Raw genomic sequence first — 20,233 nt, forward strand, 5'->3', positions numbered from 1 at the left:
CTTCCATAAAGAACAGTATGCTTTGCTAAAGGCAGATAAAGTGTAAGAGAAAATCTGTGTGATTTTTATGTTGTACAGGTGCAGCAATACAGAATAGCAATGACTGCTAAAGACTGCTCCCTCATGATTGCCCTTTCACCCTGCCTGCAAGATGAATGGTAAGAGGTGCCTGCTTCCAAGTGACTCCCCCTGATTTAGAAATTGAAGATGCATTTGCACAGTTCAGTCAAATAACTTTAAAAAGTGGGGATTTGGATTTTGGGGGTGGGGGCAGCATCCAAATATTTGGCTGTGAGCTATTAGTAAGGTAGAGTTCTGATTTAAGATAGTTAGGACAAATGTCTGTTTCTGAAGTTTTAAGTTGATACAAAAGATAAAGGTTTTATATTTTACTCCCATCCTAAAATTTGACTTGACTGTTCATAGTAGATATATGTGTTTTTAACTAGCACATACAATTCTGCCTTGGTGTCCTTGTATGATAGGTTTTTCAAGACAAGCTGCCATTAACTGCCTAATTAGAATAATAGGCAATAATAGAGGTGACTCACTGTAAGGGAGGAGGCTCTGCCATGGTGTTGTCCATCTTATGTCAGCAATACTGGTCTGCTTTTCTGTAAGGGAGTTTGTTTCACCAAAGCCTTGTTATTTCTGGAGAATATTGTTTTCTGCATTTGCCCTGCAGTTCTTGAATAAAACATTCATGATGGAGATGATTTGTGCAGTGGTTGACCTCAGTCCTCCATCCTTGAGTATATGCCTGAGCATTAGTTCTAATACTAAATTTGTATTACCTTGAACCTGAGTAGGAGCTGCAGTGATTCTTTCTGCCTTTGCTGACTACTAAGGATGCTGCTTTGAATTCATACAACCTAGAACAGGTTAGGTTTACTACACACAGACACAGTAATTGAGAGTAATGTTTTGAATTAAGCTGTGTGGAGGCTGAAAGGAAAATGCTGGAAGAGGTGTCCGCATGTTCACTTTATGGCTGGTTAAGCTGGAGCTGTAGTTTCCTAAATTCTACATTAGCTGAATTTCTTTTCCTTGTTTTGCAGCTCTGAGCAAAGACCTGTGGTACTGACATCCAAATCGAGATTCACCTTTTCTGTTTCTGTGCTGGACCTCGACCTAAAACCGTACGAAAGCATTCCCCACCAGTACAAACTGGACAGCGAGATAGTTAACTATTATTTGAAAAATGTACAGGCCAAAGATGACCCGGTGATGTCCACTCTCTTCAAGGAGAATGAAGACTGCACATTAGTTCTCCATAAAGTGTAACCGTTTCCTTAACGTTATTTTTATTCAAACACATTAGAAAGTGAAAGATTAATGGAATACAGTTATGGTGGGTTTTTTCCCTATTTTGTTCAGTGCATCTTTCAGCTGTGAATGTTTTTGCTTTCAGAAACAATTTCTAATTGGTATGCCTTTCAAAGACACGGAATAGCACTAAAACATACATTTGCTCCGTAACCTCAATGAATGTATTTAATATGACAGAACAGATAATGTGCCATACCTTGGAACCAGAGGACAGATGCGATTAATACTAAAAGTGGAATTCCTTCTTAGAATTGAAAGAGCACAGAATGAAAGGTTTTCTGAAGTATTGCACTAACATAGTAAGCCTAATTACTAACAGGAGAATCGCCTTGGAGCTTGTCCTCTGAGCCTCACTCATACCCACTAGAAAAGTGACAAAACCTAACACAACATTTTAGCATTAAATACAGATTTATTGAATTAATAAATGTAACAACATTAAATACAGCATTTAGCAGAAAATACAGCTGAGGTGGCTACTCCAGCGTTACTGATCTATGGAACTACTGTGTTGCTGCTGAACGCTTTTCAGTGCTAACACATGAGATTAAGAACACCAGACTGCCTCCAGCAGCTCTGTGGTCACCTTGCATCTACCTAAAGCTTCTGAAACAAAGTGAAAAGGGTTAAAGGCAAGTGTCTTTGCATTGTACATGACAGCTGGGCTTAATGCCTCTGGCATACTGGTCTTGTATTTTCTATACATTATGTGCTGCTATTGAAGGTGAAACCACAGCTCGCTCTTACCTAATTTAAGATGAACTGTAAGAATAATATATTTTACAAATTATTTCAGATCTTTTAGGTTGTGTCAAATGGTGGCACTATATCACCAATATCCCACATGCTGTGTAGTATGAGCAGCCACTTTAGGGCTCATTCGTTTTAAGTAATGCAAAAAAACTGGCTTTCTTTTCTGAAGCTGCCAAGGGGTCACTTTTTCATGTGAGTACTGGAGCTAAGCTTGTATCACTACATCAGCAATTTAATGATGGCTTTGCTTTGTAAATGTTAGTATGTGCAGCAGAAGCCTTGTGAGAGGTTGCAGTAAAAGCCATCCTCAAGGAAGATCTTGAGTTGGAAACTGAGGATGTATCCAAAACAAAAGGTAGTATGGTAAAATCTACAGGCACTTTCCCTGCATGCTTGTGGATTGCACACCCAGAAGTGTGCAGAGATGCTGTTCAAGCTACAGTGACCTGCCATTACTTGAATGTAGCATGTGCTTCCTGGTCATGTTTTTCACAATAATGTAGGGGTTAACATTTAGAAAATACATTTCTATTGGGATTTTTGGTTGAATGGTTCAATTTTACTTGAAAATCAAAAAGCAAAATGAGAAAACCCTGTACAACTTAAAGGTATGAGCTGCAGAGTCATGCCACTGCAGAGCTTTTCTGTGGGTGGTGACGTGTTAGCAGGGTGTCTCACTGAAATGTGACACTGCAACAGGGCAATAAGCTGGTAGGTGACAGTGATAACAACCCCTTCTTTACAAAGGAGACCTGGGGGGAAGAGAGGCTACTTTAAAATCCAGAAATCCTCCAACTGTTAGAGGAGGAGGGAAGGAAACTTCAGGGTCTTATCCTGTAACTTCACACACATTTTTTTATGCAAGTAAAGAGCATGTGCTGTTACCAAGTTTCATTTTCATGGAAGAAAGAGCTAAAGATGAAATACACTAAGGGTTACACAAAACCAGCTAAACCAGTAATACGTCAGTGGATAAAGAGCACTGCATTTTGCCTGTCTACTAGATTCCAAACTTGAAATTAGTCTGCCTGATATCTAACAAGGTATTTTGTTACAGATTGCTGCTCATTGAACCTTAATCCTTGGCATTGCTCAACTGTAGATTCTGACAGAAAAAACCAATCCAGCCTGCCAATTTTTCCTGACCTATCAGAACAGTAGGAGACTATTTCAGTAATCAAATAGCAGATTATTACAATTACAGTATTATAAACATACTGTTTCTTTAGCTCTTGGTTTCTCCACCTATTTCACCATTGCTATAACATATTTTTTCATAACTGATAAATGGAGCTGGCAAACTGCTGCTGATATGGTTAGAGCAGTCATGGAGTTGAAGAGGAAGTCCCATGATGTTATTGAGATTCTGGTTTGTGGCTTTGGCCCCTTGATTCCAGGAGCAGCTGTCATTCCCTACCAGAGAAGTATGTGACTTACAGTCATGTATATTTGGTCTGGATAAAGCAGCTGGTTGTGATGGACATCTAGTGCAAAGCAGGAACTCCTGAGAAATGCTGAGATGTTGCTGGTGAGCTAACAGTACATCTGGTGGAAGTGAAGAAGTGAAGGGAGATTTGTCTGCTCTGGTTTCTTCAGGGATGAATGTATGAAATGTGATGCATTCGTAACTAGAATTTCCCCCTGGAGGTAGGAAATAAAAAGGAAGTATTGCAGTCCTTAACTTGTCCATCTCTCCTCACAGAAGTGTAATGGCTCTTTCTAGGTTAATGCTATCTCTCCTCAACACTTGCTGTGTGGAAAAAAGTTACTTCATGCAGTTACTATTCTTTTTTCCTTTTTTGTTTTTAGCATAGTATGTCTTTGAAATCTTCAAATTGTCTACTTCCACCCTAATTTAATGAGAAGGCTATTTAACTCTTTGTTCCAGAAGTCTCTTACTGTTCTCTCTTGTCCTTTTAAAATCACTGTACTTTTACAGAGCTGTGAAATGAAATGGATTTTTTTGGACTTGATTTTTGACAGTGCATGATCTTTTAACACTTTCCAGGTATCTAGAAAATGTTAAGAAGATAAAACCACTCTGGTACATTAATGATTCAGAAAGATAAATTTATAATGAATTCACTCTGTACATGTAACTATTTTATTTGGCATTTTTGTATTTAAATGGCTGTATTTATTTTCCTGTCATGACAATTTATATATAACGTGCCATAATTGTACAGATAGCATGTTTTATGAGTATGGTTTCTAAATGGAAAATAACTTAATGTTTATATTCAATGAAATTATAGACTGTGTAACACAATATCTGAATTAAAACTACTTTTGAAATTGCTACCTATTGTAAATAAGGCTGGTATTCATCTTTCCAAGCCAAATATGTTGACCAGGTTCTCAATCGCTTCCTCGATCCCAACCAGAAGCAGCATGCTCCGGAAGTGGGCAGGCGCATTCTCAATAGTTGCCATCTTCTGGTCCAGGACTGCAAGAAAAACACAACCACAAACAGGATTTTCAAACAGCTGCACTGTTACTGGCAGCCAAAGCAGGTTTCCTGCTGTCTAGAAGAGGAGGACAAGCTTGCTATGTTTTGTGAGCCCTGTTAAGTGAAGTGGCACAGGAGCTGAAGCTTAGCTGCTTGCTAAATTCTGATCTGTGACTGGCTGGGCTCCACAAGAGGGATTTCCATGTGCCCTGAAGAGATGTTGGGAAGAAAAGGGGACAGGCGTTCCTCAGGAAGCTCAGAAACAGGCTCTGAAGTGACTGATGTTACCTTGCTTCGGTACTTTAGGCAGAAGGTCCAGAACAGGTGTAGTTTTCCCTTCCTCATCGATGTGTATCTTCCAAACAATCATTAATTCAAACCTGTAGCATAGGCACAGAAAAGCTGGTTAAGGGTTAACTCAGCACCTGTCTGTGAGGTTTCTTTAAAGCAGGAAGTGCAGTAGTTGAAGGTTCCACTCAGTGTGCCCTTACACGAAATTAACCCCAAGGAACGTAAAACCCTGATTCTCTGGTTCTGCATTCAGAACCAGATGTGTATTGGAACCAAGGAAAACCAGTGATCTACTGCTGAGGAACGGTTCCAGGCATGCTCCAATTCTCAACCTCAAAGATTTTTCCCATGGTTCATGTCATCCCTTAGGAATGGTAAGTTTCCATGGCAGTGATAAAAAGTAAGATAGAGAAAGGAAAGATGGCATCTCTCTGTGCTATATTTGCACCCTGGGCTCAGGTGTCACACTTGGATACAGGATGAAAATGGAGAAAAATAATTTCAGATGAAGCATTTGCATAAACAGGGGTGTTCTGGGTTTCAAAATAAGGTCCACTCCGCTATTCATGGCCTCTTTAGAGTAATGCACAGGGGTAAACCTGTCTTAAGGTCTAGAGTCCTGCATTGGTTTGCTTTTAATTTTTTAAATACTCTTCACCTTCATTACTCCCTCAAGGGTCTTGGTGGTGATTTTTGCAAGGCAAAATATTAGTTCCAGCTTTTGCAGCAGGACGAGGTCACTGCACTCTACAAAGGGACCAGTGATGGGGCCATTGGATTCTGCGGGGGAAGACTGTTTGTCATGTACACAGGGGTTACTCTAAAACAACAGCTGTAATAGAATCTCTGCTTTACTATATTTTGTATTTCCCTCCCATCTCTGCTTTTAGAAGTATTCCTCATGGAAAGTAAGGCTTTCCTGATCCCGGTTGATCTGCACGGTAACAAGTCACTGCAAGGAGGAAGGACCCTTTCTGACCAATTGTGACTGGAAGTTTCTTTTCACTAGGATTTGCTGGCCTTTTGCCACTTCATTCTTAACAATTCTTTGGGAATTTGTACACAGCTTGTGCTGGGATTTTGCAAACCAATTAATATGCAAGTGTATTTCTACTAACCCACTGCAATGGTCTGATTGTGGGTGAGAGGGAGTATGTGTAGTGGCACTTGGCATCTGGTAACATGAAGAGAAACTGCAGAATACCACATAGTCACAATAGTTTTCTAACTATGCTGGGCTCAGAAAGATTCATTTCAGCAGCCCAGCGTTAAAAGGTTTTGGTTTTAAATGGCAGATCTGGCTAAACCAGACAGTACTACCTACACTAGGGTTTATTTGTATTTGTTTGGGCTAACAGTAATAACAATAAATGGGAGTGTAGTGCTCCCCTCCCTTCTCTGATTTCCTTCTAAAACAATGGAAAAATACAACTCTGGCTGTTCTCAGTCACACAGTGGCTGTGGTTTTCTTTCCATTCTGTAAGAGAAGATGACCAGAGAGCCATGCTTTGCCTGGGTGTGGTGTGATTGTTGCACTGAAGAGAGCAGAGCTGTACCTGACTGGCTCCAGCAGTGCCTGTGCAGGCAAGGATGGAGCATTTCAGGCACCAGGATGGAAAGTGCCACCCTATCGCACAGGGGATGCATCTGGCATTCCTAAATTTGGAATTTAGACTCTTCATTGTAGCACGAGCTTCCAAAACTAAAACAGTAATGGATTTTGTTTTTAAATGCAAATTAAAAGGCTGCTCAAGTCCTCTATTTTTCCACCTAGCTTTTTAAGAGTGGGTACACATAGTAGCAATGTGATTGATTTTTCTAACAAAGACATGTGCATGTGACCTCTACATATAATTAGTTGTTTTTTTGTCTCTTCACATTTTTAATGTGTGGTTATAGCCCTAAAATATAACACAACACTATCTAGGCTTTGTGTTTAAACACATTACAAAGCAGAGTGACACCGTTCAAGCAGATGAACAGATTGTCCCTATGTGTTTCACAATCCTTTATCTGCATAAATCAAGAAATGGATTTATTGGCTCACCCAGAAGTTTTGGGGTTCCTCAGCAGTATATAATCTCCCAGGAGGCCTTCCGGAAGGGTCACAATGTCAGGATATTTTTCCTGAGAGTAAATAGGTTCAAAAGGGTACAAATTAGGCCACAAAAATTGTAGACAAGGTGGTTTAGAGCGAGTGCTTTCCAGCTGCAATGCATCTTACCAGCAGTAATGGTTACTCTAAACTAACAAGTTTAAATTCTGACACACTGGGTTTGGTTTATTTTGTGGTGTTTAAAGTTTGAACGGTTTGGGGTTTTTTTTGTCAAGTATCACTCATGGGATATCAAGAGATACTTAAATTTGGTCACCTCAGAGAGAAACCCAGCATTGTGCGCTTGTACAAACAGACTTAGAGGCCCTTGTGCATGACCTTGGAAACCTTGAAAGATTATTTTTTACCTCAGTTCTGTTAATTTGATTTTAATAGCACATTACAATACATCACCATGGCACTAGACTCTGCTCTGTGATTTCCGTAACTTTACTACCATGCTCTGTTTTGCTACTTTTGAGAAACTGGACCACCAAGCTCCACACAGAGCTTTGAAAGCATAAAGTAATAAAAGCAATGAGATACCAACATAACCACTATTATCAAAATATAACAGGACAATGGGAACATGATGAAACATATAAAACTACTTTTAAACATCCATATTAGTGGGCATTAGAGCTATTTTCAGTTTCTACAATGTGCAGAGATTGATAATTGTTCCATTACTTTGTTAGTGCATCTAGTATTTTACAGTCTTGGAATTACCCAAGCCTTGCAACTTCTGCTATAACTATTTTAAAAGCGTGTAAAAGCAAAGCAGAATAGTAGCTGTGGATGGATTCTTTAGAAGTTCTGCAGTAGGAAAGGTGACAGGCTACTAGGGAGTATGAGGAGCTGCAGGGACATGCTATTGCAAAGGAAAACAGAATCCAGATGCAGCCTGTTCCCAGAAGGCTTCAGCACTGGTACTCCCTTGTACTGCCTCATGTACTGGATACAAAGCTGTGTTCCAAAGATTGCCTTTATAAAGTGTGAAAAGTCTGTGAGCCTATATCATTCCACAGAGCTCACAGGGCAAGTGGCGTGCCTTATGGAAAAGGAGCAGGAGAGCTCATATTTGAAAAGCACTGGAGAAAATGAGCTCGCTTCTGCAGGATTACGCCTCATCTGACTGACTGAAATTGCTACCAGATGTGATCTTGCTCTGGTTTAGGAATTTATGACAAACTGAAGGGGATTGGAGCAGAATGCCAAATGACACAAAACACATGGAATTTGCCAGTTCTAATGTCTACAAAGGATCTAGCACTGCATTTACCACAGGGATAAAGACCACGAACTATCCTCGGAACAAAGACACAGAGGAGGCAACAAAGCACACAGGAGTTACAGCACAGAAATGTGCAGGTCTCGGGTCACTCGCCTACCAGAACAGTCATCTTTTTTCAGCTCTGCTCCCTGTGGAATTATGCTCCTCTGAGGAGAAAGTAAAACAAGTTTTTGAGAGTTTGCTTCTCAATAACCCTTGTCTTTAATGTTCTTGATTTAATATCAGAGGTTTCAGAGATTCTAGCAATCTCTAGCTCCAGGTTGCGAATACTTATTATTGCAAAAAATTTAGGATTAGCTCATATCTGGTGAATTCAACTCTGAAGTTCCTTGTTTACAAGAGATCCCAAGCATACCACAGCTAAACACGGAGTCAGGTTTTATCTTTACCCACTCATACCTAAGATCTTTGGGAATCACAAGAGAAAATAGATCAGAGGAACTAGATAAGAGTTCAGCTTTTCAAATCACTCTAAAACACACCCTCTGACATACACCCTCATCAATGCATTTACCCCCAGCTGGGAGTGGTACTTTCTGTGTACAGAAGCCAGAGGTATCCTAAGGAAAGCTCAGTGTGTGATTTCCCTTGTACCTGGAAATGTGTGTTGGCAAGTTTTGCACACAGTAAGTGGTTATTCTGTGCTGCCAATAAATGCCAGGGTCTTAGCAATCAATCCTAATGCCATGAGAATCTGATCTTGTATGAAATTCACAGGATTTGGGATAAAATCCAGCTTCTTAGCAGGAAAGATCGTATCTTAGCAATCCACAAAACATAAAAAGGCAAAACACAAATAGCTACATGTCTCTCTGGGCATAAAACACACTAGAACTGAAATCTAACCGTGGCATGAAGCTGTGCCTGACCCAGATCCTCATGAGGATGCATGGCTCGTGTCTCACCAAAGGATGACTCCTTGGAATGACCACACAGCAGAAGCAGGAAGCAAAACTACCACACTGGGATTAGGTGAGCAATCTTAAACACTGAAAATGCAGGGAAAAAGCCAGGAAAGGCAGTCACACAATCTACTTTCTATTCCACACATATAATATCTGTATCCCATGGGAAACGTGGATCTGACATGTAAAGGAACACCAAAGCACACTGGATGCAAAAACTGCAACAGTCCTGACAGAACTATAACTCCAAACACACTTCGGGGGTACCAGATCATCACCTCATCTTCTCTGCTGGGCCACTTTTCCAAGTTTTCCCAAGGGAAAAGCTGAGCAACAACTAGGGCAACAGAATGGCCCAATCCACTGAAATGTCCCATAGGAAAGTCCAAAACTCGTGGGATGTCATAAACTGGACATGGGGCAACTGAAAGGTATCACACCAAGTACTGTGATGCCCGATGGGAAGGATCAGCTACAACTGCGCTAAACAAAACCTGACTTTAATTAATGTCTTTCCTTAGATGATTTTTAAATGTCAGTTTATGATCAAAACCAAAAAGCCTGTGCTATTATTACTTCTGGACGGAAATTGTTTTTCCAGCTCCTTCAGGAGTCTGAGCAGGGAATCTTATGGGACCTTTTGTCTAAACCAGAAACAGTCTCAAATCACAAAGGGATGACTTTCATGATGGAATACACAGTCTTCCCCTTCTCCCATGACACATCTTACATAAATACACATGCAGCCATCTGAGTGAACACGCTTGTAGGATCTATTTTTAAGCAAAATCTGGGGAATTTTCTGCATGCTAAAACTCTTCTAAGGACATTGCTTTAAGTTATTCAGCTTAAAAGCCATGGCTATGAATGCAAAGCAAAACTGGCAAGACAAAAGCTGTAATAAAAGCGGATGGATTTGTTTCTAACCCACTTGTCAAGAAAGTAATGCTACTCTGCTCTTAGTTGGAACAGTACTTCACAGTTACACTACTAATTTTGAACTTGGCATTCTGTAAGCAGGACTGTATATAAGGAGTCATGCTACTATGAGTCTCTTCATAGGTGTGAGCTACATTTACCAAAGATTCTCCACTTGGGCTCTGATTAGGGTGATTTTATGTGTGGCTTGCTCAACTAAGGCCACATTATCAACCCCTGAAGGCAAACACATGGTGGTAGCATCAGGACTTTAAAATAACAACATCAGTGTAGCTTTAGTAATTCAAATACAAACCATTTGCAAAACCAAGGAAAATTCTAAATATTGTAGAATATCAATAACAACATGATTAAATCCCAGAAGCATTAAACCACCAGCATTAAACCCACTGCCACCAGTCTGCTGCCCACTGCAAAAAACTGAGGTCAATCCCTTTAGCATTGCCCAAAGGGAAGCTGTCCTGGAGTACTGCCCCACGTGCTCCGGGTGGGATAGTCTCCATTCCAAGTAGCTGCATTCTCCAACAGCCTCGTTCTCCAGTTTTAGCAGCAGTCTAACTCAGGTAACAAGTGGAGTAGTTTTACTATTACATGATCAAGCCCTAAAGATACATAAAGCCAGCAATCACCAAACTACAAAAGGAAAGGAAGTGCAGCAATTACATGTTTGGAAATTAGTTTGTATTTCTACCTTTACTAAGCCATCTGTTAGCCCAGTTAACTACAGTTCCATTACTGAGACCTGCTCTTACAATTTGTCTGTCCTTAATGCACACCGCTAAAATATTTTGTGCTAACTTCATGAGGAACTCTTATCCTCAAGCCACAAACTGTGTTAATCTGTCACAAACTTAATGTCGTGTGTACATTTTTAATCGATGACCTTTTTAGAAATATAACTTCAGTTGCTTTGGAGAGTGTCAGTTCTAGGCATTGCACAATCTATTTGTTAATGTATTTCTATTAAGTAAAATATTTCATCCTGTAAAGCAGCTGTCACCAACATTAAAACACAACAAAGATTTACACTTCTCTGTATTTTTAAAGCCCTAAATAAGAGAAAAAATTTTGCAAGAAATTTAACTTTTCTGGTTCCATGCACTGCTCAGACTTCAACAGATGAGATGAGCCAGACTGTGAGTACTCCACCATCAAGAAATGAGCATTACTATGTCTGAAAAGAAATGCATCCTGGTTTTGGTTCTTTCCTTCCTTGCCACTGGGCAACAGCAGTGCTGTGTAAATTGATGGACACTAAAAACATGAACACAAAGATAAAAAAAAAGCCTGTAGTGGAAATGAGTGAAGATCTGTAAGACAGCCAGACAGCCACAGGTTTGAGGTTTTTGTCTCAAATAGCATTTCCCTGAGACTTCTGAACTGTAATCAAAGGCCTGGAACCTTTAGAATACACAAGAAGAGGACCCATTGCCTGCAGATGCTGCAAGTTTGTCACACGCTTATATTATCTTTAGGTAGAAGTGTTTGCTGTGCAATGACAGCATTTGTGTATTTGTCAGTGAATACTGTAAGCACTATCAGTGTCAATATTGTGTTCAAAGCCTGAAAGGTTCAAAATTTCACTGTGGAAAATATCACAATGTTCTGTAAAAAGACTTCCCTTCTGATGCACTGGAATTACTGAGTCAGAAAGACAAATGGTTCACAAGGGGAAAATTCCTACAGACAGACTTTGTGGCTTTAATGTGAAGTTAAATCTAATAGAAGATGTAGCATGTTTCATTTAAAGGAGCTTTTAAAAATTATACAAAGAAAGTAATACGATAATGACAATGTAAATGTATAAGCAAAATCAGCAAATCTATACTATGTTTCCTCAGAGACTTGCATGACATCCCCCATACACAAAGCATTAGACAAACAGAAGGGACACAAATGTTTAGTTTTTTCACAGAAACCGAACTCTGTGACTGCCAGGCTTACTGAAAGGATTCCAGTGTTGCAACAACAATGTCAAGGACCGGCAAACCCAGCATCCTTCAGTGCTTTAGGTCTGGACAAACAAACAAACAACAGTCCATTAAAAACTACCCAACAACAACATAAATCATTACATTACTGTTAAAGCAACTGGCTTTGTCTACCAAGACTGGCTCTTGTATATGTAATCTGATGCAAATGTAAACTGGATTAATTGCCTCTTATTTTTCAGAAGCATCGGGTGCACAGGTAAAATACTGACCCATAAATCATAAGAAAACCCTCCAATCCAATTAATATAGAAAGCAATAGAATTTATTGTGAGAGAACTACTTAGGAATTACTTTTTTATGACACACCTCAGCACACAGCTGAGTATGTTTACTTTGCAGGCTGACATGTTTAAATTCTTGTTTCTTCAGCAGCTTAATACTGGAAACAAAGGTCTTTGGGAGCTACTGGGGTACTTATAAGGCTTAAACATCTACATTTTGAAGGAAAATTCATTTTATCCCATGCCATATATTTTTTGTTTGAAAAAGGAAGTATTCTTTATATGGCATTTCATATATTCTTTGGCATCTGACCATGACCCATGGGACAAGAATTAGAAGATGCAATGAATCCCTTGTTGTGCATGTACATGTATGATTCATAGTTTTAAACTATTTTTTGTTGTTGTTTTCATGAACTCTACTACAGCAATAGAGAAACATTTAGAAAGTGATTAATCCAGTTACACTATTATCATCTACTGCTACTTGGGGCAGTGCCCCAGTCCTTGCTTGATCTCTGACCATCATACGAGTGTGATAGGTCTCCACAGAATCGCTGACGTTGGAAAAGACCTTTGAGGTTATCAAGTCCAACCATAAACTTAACACAGACAAGTCCACCGTGAAACTGTATCCCTAAGTGGCACAGAATTGTGCAATCAGAGTAAGAAATACAACACAATTGCTGAGGTAGCATTCTACAAATAATTTGAATACCCAGGTATCTCATTCTAACTTCCCTCTAAACAATATGGGACATTAGAAATACTTAACACAAAGTATTTCTGCATTTCTCCAACTGTAGTTAGCATTGCACAAACCACTTGATCAACTCCTCCTGCTGCCCTCCAGTATAATTTTACAGTAATTCCACAAGATGCAAACCTTCATGTGTTGCCTCTTCTCATGCAGGCACCTATTCATGCTGAAAGTGTTAAACGTTTTTAAAATGAATAATGTTGTATAAATTCTATTCACTTTTATACTTGGCTTTAAAGAAAACAATAGGTCTGAGTCCCATACCTGTTGGATTAGCAATGCTGATGGTTTGGGGAAGGCTGCATGTGCTTAAATAATATTTTCCTTTTGGCCATTTGGTCATAATGAGATTCAGACTTGAGCCATGGAAACATGAGGAAACCAAGCATCAATGCAGCCCCACTTAAGAAGATGCATATTATTTTTCAGGACAAACCCATATATCCAAGCTAAGCAACAGGTATTGCTGAAGCTTCAGCACCAAATGTAGTCCTGTGTCCAAACCAACATGTTCTAGTGGCAAGATGCTCAAGTGGGTGTGCTATCAGCTTCTGCATTACGATTTCATGTGGCTTTGTGAAAACAGAGACAGTTTGGTGTTCGCCTGAAAGCTAACAACATTGTAACCTGAAGTCAATGATTTAATTTAAAATACGACAATCTTTTCAAGAAACAAAGCGTGTTTAACTAAAGGTCAGTTAAAGCACAAAACCACAAACATTATTAGCACATCTAAGGTCAACTTTCATCAGATGGTTGTTACATCCTTGGGAAGATGGCAGCATGTTTTTCTTTTTGGGTAAGAATAAATATCAATTTGAAACAACTGGGGTATGTTGGAACTAGATGATCTTAAGGTCCTTTGCAATCCTAACTATTCTGTGATTCTATGTAATAAATTATAGCTATGAAAATAAGCTGTTGTATCTACCACAGCCAGAAAAAAACTTTAGTAAAACCCATTTTAAACAATAAAATATAAACAAGAGAATTAAAAAAGAGAAACATTTTATAAATGTGCTCTTGCATGCTGTTTTTTTTTTAAATGTCTACACTGAAAACTGCTTTGCAAGGCCTAGAATTATATCTTTACGTATTCAAAGAATAGCACATTGAAAGTTCAAAGCATAAAGGTTCTCAAAAATCACCATGAGGTTTCTCATTTTGTGCAATTTAAGGAACTGAAACCAAGAAAAGATACTGTACTTTTCCCCTTCAACTAAATTACATGGCATAAAAACATTGTATTTGCAAGCTGGATTTATCAGACTTCACCACTTGTAATTATGTCTCAGAATAAACACAGCTTCCATCTTCTACTGAGTGAAATGTTTATTTAGGTGGGAACAGTCCTGCTGCTGATCTGTGTGATGCAAATTGCACAAAACTCACAGGAGGCTTCAGAGCCAAAGAGCAAGTTTACAAAAAGAAGTGCCCAATGAAAAGTGGGTTTGTCTGTGTGGCAGCCACAGTTCATCTCACTGCTCTGCTCCCTTCTTTGAAAGCTGCAAGTGATACCAACATGCACATTTCCTTTTTAGGAGAGGAAATGAGAGGTTTGGGAGCAGACTTGAGGAATTAGTCCTGCAGAGGGGAAATCTTTGCAGGAAACGTTTCCCAAAATGTCCTCACAAGCTCAGAGTATGCCTCTTTTCCTCCTGTGCATACATGCAGCTGGTCACCTGAATACAAATTGCTCTGCATCCACCTGGTTTCAGAGCTGTGTTTTTAGCAGACCAGATCTGTACCTCAAGAGTTATAGATTGCTTTGCTAAGATTCAACCTTGCAACTACCTCTTACAGTTACGTAAATGCTCTACACCAGGATCTGAAACGGACTGTGAGGAAGTCTTAGTCATAATCAGCCCCAAACCCATGCAGCCTTAGCAAACTGCCAAGACATTCCTTTGCGTTGTTCTTTTTCCCTTTTCACCTTCAGCTGTTTCAGCCCCTACTCTACTGCATTACCATCTATTTTCCTTCTTTCACATTTCCATAACATTTTTGATGCTTGATTCAACCATGGTTGTACAGTACCTGATTCAGTTTGTCACTATTCACTATGTGACTATTAATTTGCCATATGATTTATTTTCATAATTGGATCTAGGCTGAAGATCCAACAGAAGAGCTGTCCCAGCACTGCCCAGGCCCAAATACACCTACTACTGTGATCCTTATAAAGCATTTCCTTTAAATATCACTTTGTCATATGGTAACCACATGCTTATCTGCAACTTAATTACAGCAGACTGGGAATAAATTAAATACATGCTCAAGGTTTATTTTTAAAATGTGAGGAAAAAAAGAATTAAATGAAAATGAAACCTTGGACAAGAACAGGAAAGGGTACATGGCAACTGCTTAGCAAACACAGACGTTGCAGATGTTTTTTCTTCATTTTTTTTCTTGCTGGGAAAGAGATGAGTCTTCGTTATTTCTTTTTTAAATTATCAAGGCAGAAGTTTTCCACTAGATTATGAACAGTTATACTCCTGAGCACATGTACAAGCCAATGTTTCTAAAGCAAAAGCACCACGGTACTTTAGTCTGTGTTTGTTTCTGTAGTTAGCAGGCATACTGGAAATCAGAACACACTCCTCTAGAGCAGCTGAAGACTTGCAGGCTCGCTCACTCTACCTTCAGAGACTCTGCATTGCTGCACCAGACACCCCAAACTGCTCCTAAGTTGCAGAATGATCTTCACCTATTAATGCTGCCCTCTTGGACACAGACACTGGCAAACCTGAAGGTGTCAGGGGGCCATGGTTAAGAGGCCAGAAAAGAGTCCAGAAAGCAAGAATGCTTCTGCTGCCACAAGATCAACTTAGGCACAACCCTGTCGGGAGTGTCACCTGGAGCTGCCTGCCTGGGTGTTGCATGGTTCACAGAAGGCAGACATCTCTCCTCTTGGGAACAAGTGTTTTGGAGACGCTGGTCAGTGTCAGGATATACACAGAACAAATATGCCATCTGCTGCTCAGGGACAGCACATTCCCCTTTGCTCTCATATCAGATTTTATTGACTATCCATTTAAACTGAAGAATCATAACCCCTAATTCTGGCTTTCTCTTTGCCTTTTTAAGTTTAAATAACCCAGTCTTTCTAGATTAAAATTTTAGGCTTCACTTGTTATTCAACTTTTAAAGAACACTGTCTCAATACTAAGGTGGCTGTAGAGCCATCCTCTGCACAAGTATCTGCACAGTTCCAAGTCCAGGACATACTACTTGATTTGTTTTTTGAGGGAGAGCATTAACTCTGCACCTGGGCATTTCCTTCAGTGGAAATCCACAGTAAACCACTAGAGCTCAGTAGTTCTGTTCCTCCTTTGCAAGTTTACTGACATATTAGTTTTCATTATATTTTGAACCCCCTACCTTACCTCTGCAGTTAAATATCATTAAACACTTCATGATGAGAAACTTAATGTAAGGTACTGTGTGGATATGTCTAATCTAGTTAAGAGATACTAAGCAGTCAGGAACAGAATGGAAACAAAAAAATTAAGAAAAACAAAAAGATGCCATATTACAGAACTGCATGAAGAATCAAAATTTGGGAAGAAATAATTGTGAGCCAATTTTTTAATAATCTGAAGGAAGCAGACTGCAGGAAGGTATTTTTAAGAGAGAAGTTAAACTGAGTTTGGGTTCTTTTCCACTACAACAGAAGCAAGACACCTTTACAGAACTTTAAATATTTTTCTGTATAGAAGATGCTGCAAGACTTTCTCTAAGTTTTTTGAACGGCTTTGTAAAAGGGCCCTGGATTGCATGAAGCAACTTGGATTGGAAACACCACAGAAAACTTGGTTATCAAATGTGACCCAACTTGCTTTTTTACAGTTTACATTATCAAGCCTGTCCAAACAGCAGAATTTAAACATAATCTAAACAACATCTGAATTTGATTAACAACTTGGCTCTGAAGCTGTGCTTGTTTTTTTCCAAGTACCCTGATTAAAAAATAATCATAGGACACAACAAAGAACACTCAGTCCACCTAAATATGCTCAATGTTGCACATATACTTTTAAAAGCGTGATTATAAAGTTTTCTGATAAGTTTTTCAACTTCTGTTGATCATTTACTGCTGTGGTTATTTCATCTTGACTGGATCGGGTAGAAGATAAAAGTGCATAGTTAAGAACTAGAACCAGTGAACTACTGTTAATCAGCAAACTCCATTAATTTTTACAACTAGAATAGCTGCCCACTGAGTTCTTTGAGATCTGTTATCCCTGTAAAGACAATGTACCTGCCTCAGATGAGAGAATTTTAACCTTGACTTTATTAGCCAGCGAGTCTGTTCATGTACAAGCCAGGAATTATCATCAATGCAATATACCCAAAACATGTATTATCGGTTGTTGTGTGGCAGCAAGACTTCCATCCCTCCCCCAAGATTTTGTACCACAGACTCTGCAAAGAGAAATTCAAAGCAAGAAGGACAGCACACAGTAGAGGACAGGATAAAATAATCTAATAACTTTCAGTTATTATTACTTATTAATCTAACTGCCAATGAATAAATCAGGTATACAAAAGGTATTTGGAGTCTTGTTCAAACAAACCTTAGAGAACTGCCTTTCTAAAAGAGTCTGAAGAGTTATTCACTTCTTTGTGGGCAAACATGTAAAGACATGTATGTCCACAGACCCACTTGGAACATCTAAAATATCAAGTCTAATTTCTCACCAAGGGATATAAACTGTACAAGAAGTCAATCTCTTGTCACTTGGAGCAAACTGTCCAACAGCAGAGAGGGTTTTGGTCAATTAGTAGCTGTTAAATCTGCCTGTACTACCACCTTTGTACCTTAAGAAAGTGGTAGCTCTTCTATAACCTTTACTGGACACAGCGGCAAAGGTGCAACCTGCACAAAAACAAACAGAAAATCTCCTGCATGACTTGCAATCAAGAATAAAGATATGCTCCTTCTTTAGTTTCACTTTAGATTTTGTATCACAGAATCATAGAACAGTTAGGGTTGGAAAGGACCTTAAGATCGTCCAGTTCCAACCCCCCTGCCGTGGGCAGGGACACCTCACACTAAACCATGGCACCCAAGGCTCTATCCAACCTGGCCTTGAACACCACCAAGGATGGAGCATTCACAACTTCCCTGGGCAACCCATTCCAGTGCCTCACCACCCTCACAGTAAAGAATTTCTTCCTTATATCCAATCTAAACTTCCCCTGTTTCAGTTTGAACCCGTTACCCCTTGTCCTATCACTACAGTACCTAATGAAGAGTCCCTCCCCAGCATCCTTACAGGCCCCCTAAATTACTGGATGAACGACAACGTCCACAGCGTTATTCCCCCCTACTGCCTGCAGTACGATAATATTCTTTATCTAGCCATCATAAGGACCAGATTTTGCCATAAACATATGCAACTATGTATGTAAAATGCATCCCTGTACAAATCAGTGCTTATTTTCACAATAGTAGTGAATACTCATAGTAGTAGTATTGTTCCTGAGCATCAGAAAAGGGTTTAACATCTGCATTAGGAGAAAAGCAAAGCTTTCTATAAATATGTATGCTGTAGATATGTTAAAACCTTTTCTTCAAAACACCCTCTTTAATGGTTCTACAAAGCATTTAGGACCATCTCACCCAGTAGCTTTCATTGGTTTGGTTATTAACAATTATCAATTGCCTCAAATATTCTGCTTATGTGAAAATACATATTAACATGAAATGGTAACAAGCCTGTTGCTATCAACAAGAGTGGGAAACAGTCCAGTTGAAATGACTCTGAAAGCTTTAAGCCCACTGAATTCCTTTCATGTAATACCCAAATACAGTTCTTTAAATCTGGCTGTCAAAAGCATGACATTTCAGATCATCACACACATTCTTAGCATAACCAAGAGTGACAGAAGAAACATTCTTGAGAAGACCCGAGCACCTACAAGTAGAGATTTATGGTACACAAAAGCATGTAACAATTTATAATTACTGTATGTGTAAGGGTGTAAAGTTGTCAATGCACTGATAAACAATAGGCTCATAAAAACAGTCAACTGACCTCAAACTTTCATCTACTAAATGGCTGCAATAAGAAAGCAGCAAACCCCCAAACAACGAAACGGAAAAAAGTCCTCCAGAACACTTGTACTGTAACACCATTGAGCCTGCAGCTCAATATACCGTAGACTAAATCTTGCAGAACAAGGATGATTTTGACTCAGATATTTGTATACTGCCAAGTACAAAAGAATTTAGGGCAGTGATGAGAATTCTTTAGTGTCTCCTCTAAGAGAAATTGCATGCAGCTGCCAGGCAAAAACATATTCTTGTGCCCCACCTTATTTGGTTTTTAAATGCCAAAGTTGCGATCACTAAGAATGTACTGTGATGTGTATATAAATATTTGTTTTATTGCTAGGTAGTGCTACAACGCAAAGAAGTAATAGTAATACCAATACTAGCTGCCAGTGTAATTCATTCACTGTCAACATAACCCTGAGATATTTTTTAATTGGAATTTAAATAGCTGGCAGTGCAGAAACAATTCAGATAACCTGGTAACAAATCTTGCCCTTGCAGAAACCCAGTTGAAAGAAAATCAGCTAATACTACTGCTTCTCTTTCTCTTTTTATTTTTTCAGTTTCTCAATCAGTTTAATTCTCTTGTGTTTTTAAAGCTCTAAGGAAGTAAAAAGCAACACAAACATGCATGCCTATAAACCCAGTCTATGTTTAAGGCCTTCCTTTTCCCAGTTGTATACTAATGAGATTAGTCCTAACTCAACAACATAAAGCTGCAGAATAACGCACATTGGCAGTGTGGATACTGGAGCACCAGCTTTTGCCAGAACATGCGTTTACACTGCTGGATGTGAGGAAGCACAAGAAGCCTTCAAGTCCTCTTGTCCAAAGGCACTCATCCCAAATTCCTCTGCAAACTCTCCCCACAGCTACTGACTGTTTTCCAAACAAACCAATGGCAAAATGCCACTCTCTGGCCTGAGCTACGAGCGTCTCCAGATGGAGTGATCATGGATCTAGATTGCGGACTGACTTCAGGACTGCTGGAATTCAGCGTGCTTTGCAAAAGGACTTAGTAGTGTGTGGCATACAGCAATGCATTGCCTTAATTAAAAAACTGCATGCTCAGCGAGTCCATGCTCGGTTGGGTTTATTAGTAAAATCACTTTAGAAAGGTAGAACTGATGTCTACTATACTA

At 39.3% G+C, this 20,233-nt stretch overlaps 2 protein-coding genes across 3 annotated transcripts in view; one reads left to right on the plus strand and one right to left on the minus strand.

Annotated features, from left to right (window-relative positions):
• Positions 1-4,372, plus strand: part of IPPK (inositol-pentakisphosphate 2-kinase) — a 64,357-nt gene extending 59,985 nt beyond the window's left edge. For both annotated transcript variants that reach the window (XM_080625416.1, XM_080625415.1), the window contains 2 exons: positions 79-158; positions 1,059-4,372. In XM_080625416.1, coding sequence (XP_080481542.1) covers positions 79-158; positions 1,059-1,284 — 306 coding nt within the window. In that variant the 3' untranslated portion in view covers positions 1,285-4,372. The remainder of the gene's footprint in view (positions 1-78; positions 159-1,058) is intronic.
• Positions 4,373-4,406: 34 nt separating this feature from the next.
• The window catches only part of CENPP (centromere protein P), a gene marked incomplete at its 3' end in the record, with an annotated part of 145,552 nt that continues 129,725 nt past the window's right edge, over positions 4,407-20,233 (minus strand). Inside the window, exons 7-9 of the mRNA XM_080625185.1 lie at positions 6,870-6,949; positions 4,820-4,911; positions 4,407-4,528 (exon numbers count right to left, since the gene is read on the minus strand). Of these exons, the coding sequence (XP_080481311.1) occupies positions 4,407-4,528; positions 4,820-4,911; positions 6,870-6,949 (294 nt within the window). The remainder of the gene's footprint in view (positions 4,529-4,819; positions 4,912-6,869; positions 6,950-20,233) is intronic.

The sequence above is a fragment of the Psittacula echo genome, assembly GCF_963264785.1.
Source record: "Psittacula echo genome assembly, chromosome: 9".
NCBI lineage: Eukaryota > Metazoa > Chordata > Aves > Psittaciformes > Psittacidae > Psittacula > Psittacula echo.